This window comes from Diabrotica virgifera, chromosome 9 (assembly GCF_917563875.1).
Source record: "Diabrotica virgifera virgifera chromosome 9, PGI_DIABVI_V3a".
Lineage (NCBI taxonomy): Eukaryota > Metazoa > Arthropoda > Insecta > Coleoptera > Chrysomelidae > Diabrotica > Diabrotica virgifera.
In genome coordinates, this window is record NC_065451.1 from 178,184,813 (window position 1) to 178,199,741 (window position 14,929).

General features: G+C 32.5%; 1 protein-coding gene across 4 annotated transcripts in view; it reads left to right on the plus strand.

Moving 5' to 3' along the window:
• The window catches only part of LOC126892010 (lysosomal alpha-mannosidase), a 160,193-nt gene that overhangs the window by 99,894 nt on the left and 45,370 nt on the right, over positions 1-14,929 (plus strand). For all 4 annotated transcript variants that reach the window (XM_050661418.1, XM_050661417.1, XM_050661420.1 and 1 more), the window contains 2 exons: positions 5,888-6,090; positions 11,939-12,270. In XM_050661418.1, coding sequence (XP_050517375.1) covers positions 5,888-6,090; positions 11,939-12,270 — 535 coding nt within the window. The remainder of the gene's footprint in view (positions 1-5,887; positions 6,091-11,938; positions 12,271-14,929) is intronic.

The window sequence follows — 14,929 nt, forward strand, 5'->3', positions numbered from 1 at the left end:
TTCTCATGCATGTTGTTAAATGTTGCTATGTCCTTTTCAACTCTAGATCTTATTTCGGTTGTTTCGTATTTCGAGTTGACAACTGTTCCAAGGTAAAAAATATTTTTGAACTTGGGTATTATACATTTTCATTTCAACCAATCTTTTCACTAAATTATTAATGATTTTAATATAATATAAAGTCATACCTACATCCACATGTAGTTATTTCAAGGTTTACTTTTACTGTATGTATTATTAGAATCCCGTTTTTAGGAATATCCCAGTTTAAGGAATACAAATTTGAGGTCCCGAAACTTTTTCATTTACTCTTTAAGGGGGTAGGTGCAAAACCTTGGTCCAATGCTATTTAAATTCATTCATTTTTTTCGAATCCTGAGAAAACTAATAAGTATTTTTGAAAAATGTAAATGCAGAAAGAACAGTTACATTATTACCAAGGGCCGAAAGTCTCTGGAAAACTTCTATAATGTTTATTTTATTAAGTTAGTTCTTTAAGTTAGTTATTTTAAGGTCTAGCTGCAACAAACCATTTCTTTTTCTGTTTTAAATTGGCTGGAACGGTAATAAAAATCTTGTCAGAACTGTTTTTTGATGTATTTACACATCCAGGAACAAAACATCACTTATTTGGCTTTATTTTTAATAATTAAATACGTAAAAAACTGCGCACATTCAAATACACTGAGTAAATACGTATACAAAACTAGTCGTCGATCAAAGACGTTACGACTGCTGACGTCACAGACCGTAGCCTCGCTGCAGGGTACCGTTTTTCTAGTCTCCAAGAAAATCAACATTATGAGCTCTTTTATTTTAAAAAATATACATTTTTAAACAGTTTTATGATTGTTACGTTTTTATATACCTTGTAATCTATTGAATTTAACTATATTTAAAAATTAGTGAACATCCCTATTGTGTATTCTTCATTTATTTTATTGACAAGTATTTTTGTTAAGAGTTTAAGAGTTGTGCTCAGCAAGGTGATGGTACGGTAGTTGCTAGGGTCTTTGCTGTTTCCTCTCTTGTGTATAGGTATTGTTATACTCGTCCTCCACTGGTCTGGTACACGCTGGCTACATATTATTTCTTGAAAGAGGATCTCTATGTTTTCGATTAAGGTTACTCCTCCGTATTTCAGGAGTTCATTTGGTATCCCATCGGGTCCTGGTACTTTTCTGTTTTTTAATTTACGTATGTTATTCCTTATTTCTTCTTTTGTGATTTCTAGTTCTGTGTTTATGTTGGATTCGTCTTCATTTTCTGTTTCTTCCTCTTCTTCAGGTACTATAGTATCTTCCTTATATAGTTCTTCTATATAAGCGCTCCATTGGTCTGCTTCTATTTTATTTAAACTTCTATATTCGTTAATGGGTTTTTTCCTGTTTTTTAGTATTTTCCAAACTTTTCTTTGCGCTCCATACAAATCGTGTTCCATTTCTTTGGTAAAGCGTGTCCAATATTCCCTTTTTATAACGTCGTTATTGCGTTAAGAATATTTTGCACATTGCCGGTGACAGTCGCAGAAGCGAAAAGATTCTTTAGTTTCTTTCCCGCATAAAGAATGCTGTGATATCTACAATGAAACAGGATTGATTAACTCGCCTATCAACTTTGTGCATTGAGAATGATGTGGTAAAATCATACGATTTTTCGAAAGTTATAGACATCTTTTCCAATCAGAAAACTCGAAAAGAATCTGTATTATAAATATTTTCACTATTATAAATATAATCAAAATTTAATAAAATTTATATTTGAAATAAAATACCAAGTTTCTTGTAAAAGGTATATATTAAAATACCCTAAATAAGGGTCACAATACAAAACGTTTTCGGATTAAGGAATCCATCATCAGTGTTTAAAAGCCCTAAAATTAAGTATAACCTAATTAAATGAGATAAAAGTTAAAATTGACAGAGGTTTTCAAGAACAAGAGGTCATACTTACAAAATTTGCATGCCTGAGCCACCAAAATGTATCGGGTAAAAACCCTTTAAATGTAAATAATAAGGATGTTTTACATATTTATATAAAATTCATTGGATGGTATAGATAAACCTGGATGTTACCCAGGGCAACACAGGACTCTCTCCACGTGGTTGGAACTTTTTTTGGAGAAAACCTCACATATTGGATTTCACTGGCCAACTGACAAGTGAATTCAAGAGCAACCCAAAATGACATCAAGAACTGTCAATGTAACCTAGTTGTAATATTACTTCAGCCACAACATTAAAGATTAATTTAAATGTTTTAAGATAAAAAACAGTATCAAATTTACAAATAGTAAAATAAAAGATGTTCACAAAATATGAAAGATTTTATTCTAAAAATAATGCATTAATTAAGTATTCAAAATAGGGAAATGAAATGTTTACGTTACAGGAAGTTATGCAGTCAACAATACCAATAGGTGTTGTATTGGTGGTATAAAATTGTCAATACGATTAGACAAATAATGGTAAAGGCATTATACTAGGAACACAAAATAGTATGTAATGTGTACATATGTGTACGATTTTTAGAGTATTGATGAAATGATAATTGTTTAATGACTGATAACTTTCTTGGTAGTCGACCCCACATAAATTGTATAATGATAGAAAAAGTGATATGATAATTGTAAAAATACTGTTTTGTTTTTATCTGATTTTTATCTGAAAATGAGACTAAAGTAACTTGATGAAACTGAGTCCTCCAGATACCTGACATCAAATTGGTTAAAAATGAAATGGTTGTAAAATATGGGGGGGAGTAGGACGGTATGAGAAGTCTGACAGAGTATGTTGTGATATTGGACCATGGAAGATGTGTAGTGTGTTGTTATGAAATAATAGTTATCTAATCTATAAGCTATCCCATATAGCACACAACGTCCGATGTACGTCCATATAACGTACATTTAAAGTCCAAACGTCCATGGACCAAAACTTGACGTACTATGTAGGTACATTACGGGACGTCCATTGGACGTTTGATTTCAACGTACATTGGACATCCATTTGTGGTCCATGGATATTTTACACAAAACGCGACTATTATATTAAGTCCCAATACAAACTAAATGAGAATCTTCTTGACAACGTTGTCGCTCTTCGCGCTATCGGTCGTGAAAGGTAGTATTGGGCAGATACTTTTAGGGGATTATCGCTGTTAATTGTTGTGGAATACTGAAGGATGGTTTATTTATGATAATTCACAGAATGGCAAACGCGCTTGTAATATACAACAACGGTACTGACTCTAAAAATAGTTTGGAACAGAACAGAACAGAGATTAAACCTCTTTTAATGTGCATGCTTCCTAGGGCATCATTATCTGAATCTCGTCTTTATGAAAATACATCCTGTGATATATTTGTGATTTCTGTTTATCGTGCAAGTGCAGTCGTGCATTAATGAAGTTCCTAGTTCCTATAATAAAGTATTATAATGAAGTTATAGTAAAGAGAAAAAAAAAGGGCTTTTGTGTAATATTTTTAAGTATAAGTTTAGTATTATAAGGAACTATTTCCTATAAAGGCTTTTTGCTATGTATTCACAAAATTATGGTTACTAGATTTCTTTCTGAAAAGTGCCCTACAAATGTCCATAAGACGTACATTGAATGTACATAAGGTGTACACTGAAAGCTTCAATACAACGTACAATGTACGTTTGTAGCGGACGTTCTATGGACGTCCAATTTTGTGAACTCTGGACATTCGTTGGACGTCCATCGGATGTCCATTGTACCTTAGCGGGACGTCCATTGGACGTTCCAATGTACACAGATGTACGTCCATTGGATGTCCATAAAACGTACTTGTGCTATCTGGGATGAGATGAGGCTAAGAAGACAGGTGGCTGGAATGAGACTCAATTCTGATGGATGTGGTTGTATATGTGATGTAGGAGCTAAATTTTGGAAAATTAATTTCACACCAGCTTTAATTTTCCAAAATTTAGCTCCTACATCACATATACAACCACATCCATCAGAATTGAGTCTCATTCCAGCCACCTGTCTTCTTAGCCTCATCTCATAGCTTATAGATTAGATAACTATTATTTCATAACAACACACTACACATCTTCCATGGTCCAATATCACAACATACTCTGTCAGACTTCTCATACCGTCCTACTCCCCCCCATATTTTACAACCATTTCATTTTTAACCAATTTGATGTCAGGTCTCTGGAGGACTCAGTTTCATCAAGTTACTTTAGTCTCATTTTCAGATAAAAATCAGATAAAAACAAAACAGTATTTTTACAATTATCATATCACTTTTTCTACCATTATACAATTTATGTGGGGTCGACTACCAAGAAAGTTATCAGTCATTAAACAATTATCATTTCATCAATACTCTAAAAATCGTACACATATGTACACATTACATACTATTTTGTGTTCCTAGTATAAGGCCTTTACCATTATTTGTCTAATCGTATTGACAATTTTATACCACCAATACAACACCTATTGGTATTGTTGACTGCATAACTTCCTGTAACGTAAACATTTCTTTTCCCTATTTTGAATACTTAATTAATGCATTATTTTTAGAATAAAATCTTTCATATTTTGTGAACATCTTTTATTTTACTATTTGTAAATTTGATACTGTTTTTTATCTTAAAACATTTAAATTAATCTTTAATGTTGTGGCTGAAGTAATATTACAACTAGGTTACATTGACAGTTCTTGATGTCATTTTGGGTTGCTCTTGAATTCACTTGTCAGTTGGCCATTGAAATCCAATATGTGAGGTTTTCTCCAAAAAAAGTTCCAACCACGTGGAGAGAGTCCTGTGTTGCCCTGGGTAACATCCAGGTTTATCTATACCATCCAATGAATTTTATATAAATATGTAAAACATCCTTATTATTTACATTTAAAGGGTTTTTACCCGATACATTTTGGTGGCTCAGGCATGCAAATTTTGTAAGTATGACCTCTTGTTCTTGAAAACCTCTGTCAATTTTAACTTTTATCTCATTTAATTAGGTTATACTTAATTTTAGGGCTTTTAAACACTGATGATGGATTCCTTAATCCGAAAACGTTTTGTATTGTGACCCTTATTTAGGGTATTTTAATATATACCTTTTACAAGAAACTTGGTATTTTTGTGATTTATGGTATACAGCCAGCTACAGGAAGTTTATTTTCCTCCTGGATTTTGTATATTTGAAATGTTTCTTATTACATATTTTTACTATTGATAATTTTATTTCTATAAAAGTTGAACATTTTCGCTCTTCACTTTTTGTCGGGGGCTCGTTCGCCACTTCTTGCCGGGGCCCGCTCATTCCTATCGGCGGCCCTGTCCATTCCTTCCTATCCTTCGCGTTGGCTTTCCAATTTCGTACTTTTAACACTCGTAAGTTGTCTTTCCCATCTCGTTCATTCTCTTTAAGTGACCTAGCCACCGCAGCCTATTAATTTTGACGGACACTATAAAAGCGGTAAAGCTAAAAATGATAGCGTATACGCCATAATCCTTATTCCTGCACGCTTTTATAAGTATGTCTGAAGATTTTCCATCTGTATATTAATATTTTCGTTTTTTTGTGGCTATGTTTGATGTTAAAGGTTTCGTTAATCCGCTCTAATATGCTCTATTGTTATTCCCCATATGCGTACATATGGGGAATGCTGAAGGAGGCAGACTGATTCACCGTCTGATGTTCGGGAATTTCGGACTAGAATAAAAGATTTGTTTTGTGCCAGAGGCCATCTTTAACATCTGTTTTATCGGGAACGTCGTCGTGAATAATGTTTTCAACGCTATATTATATATACTACATATTTAAATAATCATAAACATTTCAATATTCATTTCGGTACTGTATATTTTGCCGCATACTGTATATAATAATTATGTTTCAGGTGCCACTGTAGTTACCCAAATAGTTCCTGTTCCCGCCTCATTACTCAGGATTCCAGGCAGAAAAAGTCTAGCAGAAAACGAATTGGTTTTTAAAGCTGTTGATATTCCCGCTCTTGGTTTTAAATCATACTTTATACAGAAATATGAAAGTAATGATATTCCAAAGGGGATACCAAAAGGGCGCTCGATTGATGAGTCACCAGTAAGTAAAAATCATTAAATACTTTTTTAAAGTTCTACATTTCATTGTTTTTCCAATTTCCACAAGTTTTCTATTTATCTTCGACATTCCTACTTTACCAAATACCGTCTTCCTCAATCAATTATTGTTATATTCATTGAAGGAAAGACTTACGATTCATGGCATTTTATTATTAATTAATCCTTTTCTTATGTTGTCCGTTGTGTATTTAAGTACTAACTCATAAAACTCTAGAAAGTGTTTAAGATATATCTCAAAAGGAGAATTAAAAATATCTTAGTACTAATTTGTACTAATTAAGATTTTCTAAAGAAGAAAAAAATATGGCATAGAAAGTTTGGGGTAAAAAATACGAAAAGTCCAATCTACATAAAAAAAATTAAAGCTGCATCAGAGTCTTTATAGACCTAAGAAAGCTGAACATCTTACAGACAAACCGAACAAACTAATAATACCCATAGAAGGGATACCTGGAGGAAATACGTAAAACAAACTTTTAAGGATGGACCTCAGAACTCCAGCTATGCCGCCGAATGAAGAACACACCCTCTACACCTTAATGAAGTGGCGTATATAAAATTCATGACAGCAAGGCAACAGGTCCCTATATTGTTCATGAAGAATTTCTAAAATTAATGGACAACAAAGGAATAAAACCATCACATCGATATTTAATTTGAAGTAAAATTTCTCAAGATAGAATCCTACTTTCGCATGAAAATATAAGTTAATTTAACAAATTCTAGTCAAATTTAAGTTCTGAATTTGATTTCGTTATATACCCCAGTCAATGAGAGCAAGAATAGGATATTACCTACTATATGGATTTTAATGAAATGTTGGGCCTAGCCTCTACTTATCTCCTAATTCAAAGTCTACCCTCTGCCGATGTGTGCTTTTTATCTTGGGGGTGGTTCCCACCCCTTCTAAGGGGTGAAAAATTTTTTGGTTAAAATTACCACGGAATTCGCTAGATAACCTAATTCTAAGCAAAAACTGTTCCATAATTTTTTTTTAAACTCAATACTTTTTGAGTTATTCGTGGTTGAAAATTGGCCATTTTTATTGAAACATAATAATACCTTTTCGAACGGTTTTTTGCTAATACCTTAAAAACTATGCATCTAACTAAAAAACTATATCAAACATTTTTGTAGATTATAAAAAACAAAGAGACACTTGCCTTCATAAATCTTCTAGTTATAATACAAAAAGAGATATGGTAGGTGAAAATAGTTTGTTTTTTGGTACATTCTCAAAATGGTGTATTCAACTTGAAATAACAGAGAAACATGCTTGAAAAGACCTTTAAAATGAGCTATATTAAAGGTCCATTACATTAAAACTAAGCGAGATATGCTGCGAACAAAATTGATAACACATGTATTCTAATAAAAACTGAGAAGTAATTTTAACCCCCATCCACCAAAATGTAAATGCATCGTTTTCCTTCGACAATACCTTTTATTATAGTGTTATTTCTATGTTCAAAAAGGTTGACGGGTGTAAAATGAATGGTTTTTGAAAAAAAAAATATCAAATTATAGAGCGCATTTTTAAATTTTCTTAAAAATCTTCCTTTTTCTCCTTGTAACTTGAAAATGAAGAGAGATACAGTAATGAAAAATGAAAAGGAAATTTTTATCTGAAAAAAATCTACATTTTTGTGTGGTATCCTTTTTTCGTATCTCTTATTATTTTCGAGTTACATGGAGAAAAAGGAAGATTTTTAAGAAAATTTAAAAATGCGCTCCATAATTTCATCTTATTATTTTCAGAAACCATTTATTTAAATCCAGTCCAACTTTTTGTACATAGAAATAACGCTATAATAAAAAGCATTGTAGACGAAAAACGATGTATTTAAATTCTGATGGATGAGGGGTTAAATATACTTCTCATTTCTTCTTAACCTTCGGATGACCAAGCAGGGGAAATTTGGCCCAGCGTATGTTTTTCTTTAATAAATTCAAAATTTCAATTTTTAACTCATTATTTTTTTATTTGACTTTAATATCATTCTAGATATCCTCATATTTTGAAATAAAACAAATTCCATATATTTACGAATAAAAAATATATTCTGAAGTTGATGTTTAGTAAAATACCGTCGATTATGTGTAATTCCAAGTAGTTTTACGCTAATGACGTCGACTTTGCAAAGTAACAAGACACTTACTCAACATACACACTACACATGACACTAATACTCATGTTGTGACTGGCTGAATGACATAAAGTCCATGCCATAAAAAAAACTTCATTTTTTTGTTAATTGTCATTTTTGACATTTTTGACCTGGGGTCATTTTTTACCCCCTTGGTCATCCGTGTAACAAAAAAAGGTTGGTCATCGGAAGGTTAAAATACATTAATCATCAACTTTTTTTTAGAATATCTCGCTTAGTTTGAATGTAATCGACATTTAGTATTGCTCATTTTAAAGGCCTTTTCAAGCACTCCAAAAGTTATTAGGATCATTATACAAATAAAATTGACAGTTTCTCTGTTATTTCAAGTTGAAAGCACCGATTTGAGCATGCAGCAAAAAAAACAAACTCTTCTTACCTACTATATCCCTCTTTGTATTTTAACTAGAAGATTTATGAAGGAACGAATCTCTTTGTTTTTTTTTTTATAAATTACAGAAATATTTTATATAGTTTTTTTGTTAGATGCATAGTTTCTAAGGTATTCGCAAAAATCCGTCCGAAAAGGTGTCATTTTTCAATGAAAATGGCCAATTCTCAACCACGAATAACTGAAAAATTATTGAGTTTTCAAAAAATAATTATAGAACAGTTTTTGCTTAAAATTAGGTTCTCTAGCCTCTTCCGTGGCTCTTTTAACCAAAACATTTTTCACCCCCGCGAAGGGGTGGGAACCACCCCCAAGATAAAAGCGCACATCGGCATAGGGTAGACTTTGTTTCTTGAGCTATTCCCTACTTACTGTGCAAATATCAAGTATATCGGTGTAGTAGGATGGAATTCGGAGCCAAATACTCTCATTAACTGCCCTAATAGAATAGAATAGAAATAATATGCTTCATTGTCATGAAAAATTTAACAATTTTATAGACAAAGCTTACAAAAGTCATAAATAAAAACAATAACAAATACAATTTACTAAAATTATATTTATTAAATTTATTAAAGTTATATAAACCGTCAATATAAATAAAATATAAAGAAGTGAAACAAAAAACAGTAATAACAATCCATTGCAAAATTAAAAAAAAATTGCAAATTGGATAATCTACCTTAAAAAATTTAATAAGTTAAGTTAAGCTGCTGCATATGACACTCAAATATAGATTAAGATTCTACTTATACATAAGAATACTGTATTTTCTTAATTATTGGTTAAAAAACTCTGCTACTATTGAATAATATGATCTTTCAGATAGATAGGCTTTTGTCATTTTACGGAACTTAGGAAAGATATTGCAGATTTAAGTTGTAGAGGTAGATGGTTATATAGTTTTTTTTTGCAGAATTTAATAGAGATTTCTTCACTCGCTGGACGGGATCGGTAAATAGATGTCAAATGTAGAATTTCTGGTGGAATAGGCATGTCTAGGTCTTGCCGGAAAGACATGTAGATGTTTACGAATTAAGCAAACAGTTTCTAAAATATATAAAGAAGGTAGAGTTAGAATCCTGTGATCTTTGAAGTAGCTTTTGCAATGTGTTGTTCTTCTGAGGCCAAATAGATAACTTATTGCTCTTTTTTGTAATTTAAAAATAACATCGGATTGGGCAGCTGTACCAAAACCCCAAAAAGGAAGATCATAACGAAGATGGGACTCGATCAAAGAAAAATATGTTATTTTGGAAGAGGCTAAATTCATTTCATTGATTGAAACAGATCTTATTGTAAAGCAAGCTCAGGATAGTTTCTTGCTTAACACATCGATATGAAGGGACCATTTTAAGGTTGCTGTCTAAAAAAATACCAAGAATCTTTACAGAATCAACGATACTGATCTGGCTGTTATGAAGAGGTAGGGGTAGAAGAGCTCCTTTATAGGATAATGCTACTGTTTTATCCACGTTAAAAGAGAGTAAATTAGAATCCGACCAGGATTTTATTGTGGGTAGATCAGAAGTTATAGTAGCATAAAGAGTTGCGATATTTGAGTTGCTCCAAGTGATACTGGTCATCATCATCATCATTGGCTCGACAGCCCTTTCTGGGTCTTGGCCTGTTCCAGGATTCTTCTCCACTCTGATCTGTTTCGTGCTTTTTTTCTCCAGTTTTTTATTTTTAAGGTTTTTATATCATTTTCTATTTGTTCTAAATATCTCAGCTTCGGTCTTCCTCTTGTTCGTTTTCCTACTGGCATCTGTTTGAATATTTTGTTTGGTATTTCGCCTTCTTCCATTCTTTCTACATGTCCCATCCAACGCAGCCGTCCTATTTTAACGAATGTTATGATATCCGGATCCTGGTATATTTCGTATAGTTCAAAGTTGTACCTTCTTCGCCAAATTTCATTTTCTTTTGTGCCCTTATATAATAATATCTGTCGCAAGATTTTTCTTTCAAAGGTGGCTAGCAATGTTTCCTCTCTTTTAGTGAGTGTCCAGGTTTCTGAGCCGTATGTGAGTACCGGTCTTATTAAGGTTTTGTAAATTTGGTATTTTGTTTTCCTTGCGACGTTGTCTGATCTTAGTTGCCGAATTGAGCCATGGTAACTTTTATTGGCCATAAATATTCGCCTCTTCACTTCCTCTGCTACGTTATTATCAGATTGACTAGGGATCCCAAGTATGTAAAGTTTTTTACCCCCTCAATGTTGTATTCTCCTATTGTTATATTTTGTGGCTGCCTTATTTCTGTGTTTTTACTTACCTGCATATATTGTGTTTTGTTCTGGTTGATTTTAAGGCCACTATTTTGTGCAGCTCGTTCTATTTGATTGAATGCCTCTATCATTTATCTTCTTGATCTTGCGATTATGTCAACATCATCTGCAAATGCTAGTATTTGCACGCTTTTATTAATTATTGTTCCTCGAGTATTGACTGTTGTGTCCCTCATTATTTTCTCGAGTACGATGTTGAACAAGATGCATGATAGAGCGTCTCCCTGGCGTAGTCCCTTTTTCACATCTATTGTTTCCGTTAGTTTGTTTTGTATCCGGATTTTACTTTCTACCTTTAGAGATTCTTTTTTCTCTCGGTTTATATTGTCGGTTTATATTGTCGGTTTAAATTCTCGGTTTATATTGTCATATGCGCTTTCGAAGTCTATGAAGAGATGATGTGTGTCGATGTTATGTTCACTTGTTTTTTCGAGGATCTGTCGCAAAACAAATATCTGGTCTATTGTTGACTTCTGTCTACAGAAGCCACTTTGGTACCTGCCAACTATTTTTTTCAGCGTGTGGTCTAAGTCTTTCATAAATAACGTTGGACATTATTTTGTGTGCTGCATTCAGCAGCGTGATTCCACGGTAGTTTCCACATTCATAATGGTAAAATAATACCACTATTCCACTCCGCTGGTAGCTGTTTATTTGACCATATCTTTGTTATCAATTCATGTATTGTGATACTGGTATCATCAGCAAAAAGAAAAACTTTTCCATCAATTTTTAAACTAGTGATGTCATTAATAAAGATAAGGTAAAGTAGAGGACCCAATACTGAACCTTGTGGTACCCCACATACGTCATTTTTGAGACTAGAGTCTGTATCATTTGCTCTAACCATTTGTTTCCTATTATCCAAGTAAGATTGCAACCGGTCTAAAGAAATACCTCGAATTCCATAGAAATCTAGAAATTCCAACAAAATGTCGTGATTTACACAATCAAAAGCTTAAATATTTATGTTTTTTAGAACACTGAATTTGATATTGACCCAGACACCGGTATGATCACGGAAATAAGCATTAATGGTCATTCCATCAACTTCACACAGGATTTCTTGTATTATCAAGGATACGTTGGTGATAACGAGAAATTTATCAACAGATCTTCCGGAGCTTACATATTCAGACCTTATGGAGATCCCTTTAAAGTGGCAACTAAGGCTAGCTTCAAGGTTACCAGAGGTCCTGTAGTAACCGAGGTCCACCAAACGTTCAACGACTGGATCAGTCAAGTTATCAGGGTGTATGAAGAAGAAAACGTTATCGAGTTTAATTGGCTGGTAGGACCAATACCCATTGAGTAAGTAATATGTATGTTAATAATAATTTCGCTGCAAAACGAAATCAAGAGACATCTTAAGCCGGATCCACATCAATAAAAATTTATGTTGTACGTTGTATTTGACACAAATTTGCTCGTGTGCGTTGTAGTCCAGCAAATGAAGCATTTTGGCTCGCAATTTTTTCGTCCAGCATGAATTTGCTTGAAATTTTCACAGAAGGTAAGAGATAGTCCAAGGATCATTTTCTATATAAGGCCGCTGTACGCTAAAACCTTGGGGGTGGTTGCCACCCCATCTCGGGGGTGGGAATCTTTTATTACATTTTAACCAGGTAAATCAATTTAAAAAGTATTTCTAAGGAAAAAATATTTTTTACATTTTCTTCGTAAAACTAATATTTTTCGAGTTATTCGCAGTTGGAAGTAACAGTTCTTCGACGAAAAAATCGACTTTTTTAGAGGGTTTTTTGAGAATAACTCAAAAAATATGCATTTAAGAAAAAAATTGTAGTTATCAAAATTGTATCTTTTAGTAACACAAATAAAATTATTTTGTACAATATCTTTACGACCAATACAAACCGAGATACGGCATGTTAAAGGTCAGCTTTTTTCTTCAAATGCATAATTTGAAACATTCAAAGCCAAATAACAGAAAAACTTTGCATTTTTCGAGAAAAACTTAGATACACTTTTTTAAAGTATAGAATTGGATCAAAAAAATAATAAAAAGTTTCTGGCATTAAAATTGAGCGACTTATGATAAAAAAAGGTCGGTACCTGCTTTTCTCTACGAAAAAATCAGTGAAAATAACCCCCTAACTACCGTGCTAATTAAAAATTGGTCTTCACCTTTCTTTAATTCCTTTTTTATTTATATTATCAATACACCCAAGACGTTTGACCTATTCAAAAGGCCTAATTTTAGAAAAATGGGAGTTTAAAGAAAAATTGATTTTTTGCAATTTCTTATTTTTTACCTTTTTCTTCAAAATATCTCCGAAAATACTGGAGATGCGAAAAAAATTAGAGATTAATAAATTGTTGGTTTTTTAATAACTAAACTCTTCTTTCTGCACAGATTTTCATTACAATGAATAGTTAGCGAGATATAGCTGTTTAAAACCTCTATTTACGAGCAAACACCCCCTTATTCGAGCCCTTTAAACCTACCCAAATTAAAAACTAAGGGATCTTACGGAATTTAATTTACATAGTCTTATAGCTCTTCAAAAATTCTATAAGATCATTTTTGAAAAAACTTTTTATCTCCAAAATTGAAGGAGGTATGTTTATAAAACCAATTTTTTTCGAAAAATTCGGATAGTAAGCTTATAGAGCATTTTCTATGTATTTAATAATACCACAGTACCGGTTCGTATACTAGATGACTAAAAAACTATTGTATTTGTACATATTTGTACATTCGTATTTTTGTGTAAATAAATGTTTTTTTAATTCTTAATTCTACTTTTTCTGTATAGATCTATTAAATTATCTACTTATAAAAATTGCAATGTTATTAGAGGTGGCTTTTAAGGGTTGAAATATTATAATATTATATCTTAAAGCATAAAACAATCATTATTTAACCAATCAAAACCAAATTTTACCCATATTAAAGTTTACAATGTTTTTATATAATTTTTGACAATAAGGGGTAGTTTACACCCCTAAAAATAATCACCACCTAAAAATAATCAACGCTCTTGAGCATGATATAGAGTATGATGTACAGAGTGAGATGATCCTAATCCCAAATTTTTATGTAAATCGATGCAAGCCGAAATTATTTTTTTAGGATAAGTAAATTTTTTATATATAGCTCCAACAAGGGGTGTTTTAAGGGTTGGAATATTATGATATTATATCTTAAAGCATAAAACAATCATTATGTAACTAATAAGAACCAAACATTGACAATATTAAAGTTTAAAATGTTATTTTATAATTTTTTACAATTAGGGGTAGTTTTCACCCTTAAAAAACCAAAATCGAACAACGGCTCAATATAGAAAATGAACTAGAGGATGAAATGAGCCTAATTCCAAATTTTTGTACAAATTGATACTGGACGAAAAAATTGCGAGGTTTTGCCATTTTTTCAGTTTCATTTCCTCGACTATTGATATTTTTGTTGATGTGGACTGTGCGCCGCAAGGAATTATGCAAAAATATTTTCGTGACGAACAATACACGTTATCCGTCGCGCTGTCGGTTTTTCAGTCCACTTCAAAGAAATTTTCGCCGCACAGGGATGTTAGTGTGGACTTGATTTTCCACTTGTCGCGGTATCAAGTATCAAGTTGATTCGGCAGTACAACACTTAAAATAAATATTTACGTCGTAAAAATGCTTAACCAGATTTATATTTGTGCCGCAAATATTTTTTCTGTATTTTAAAATACAACATACACACAAATTTTTATTGATGTGGATCCGGCTTTATATTTCAGCTCGTTCAGAGAGCGCCATAAACACCCTTACCGATTTCAAGCTCCTTAGCTTTCTTTAGAGAGTGTATATGTTACCGGTCAAACCCGATTTCAGGACAAACTAGTTTGGCCTAGGCCAAACTAGTTTGTCCTAAGCGCCTTAGGATAAACTAGTATGGCCTAGGCCAAACTAGTTTGTCCTAAGCGCGTTATGATAAACTAGTATGGCCTAGGCCAAACTA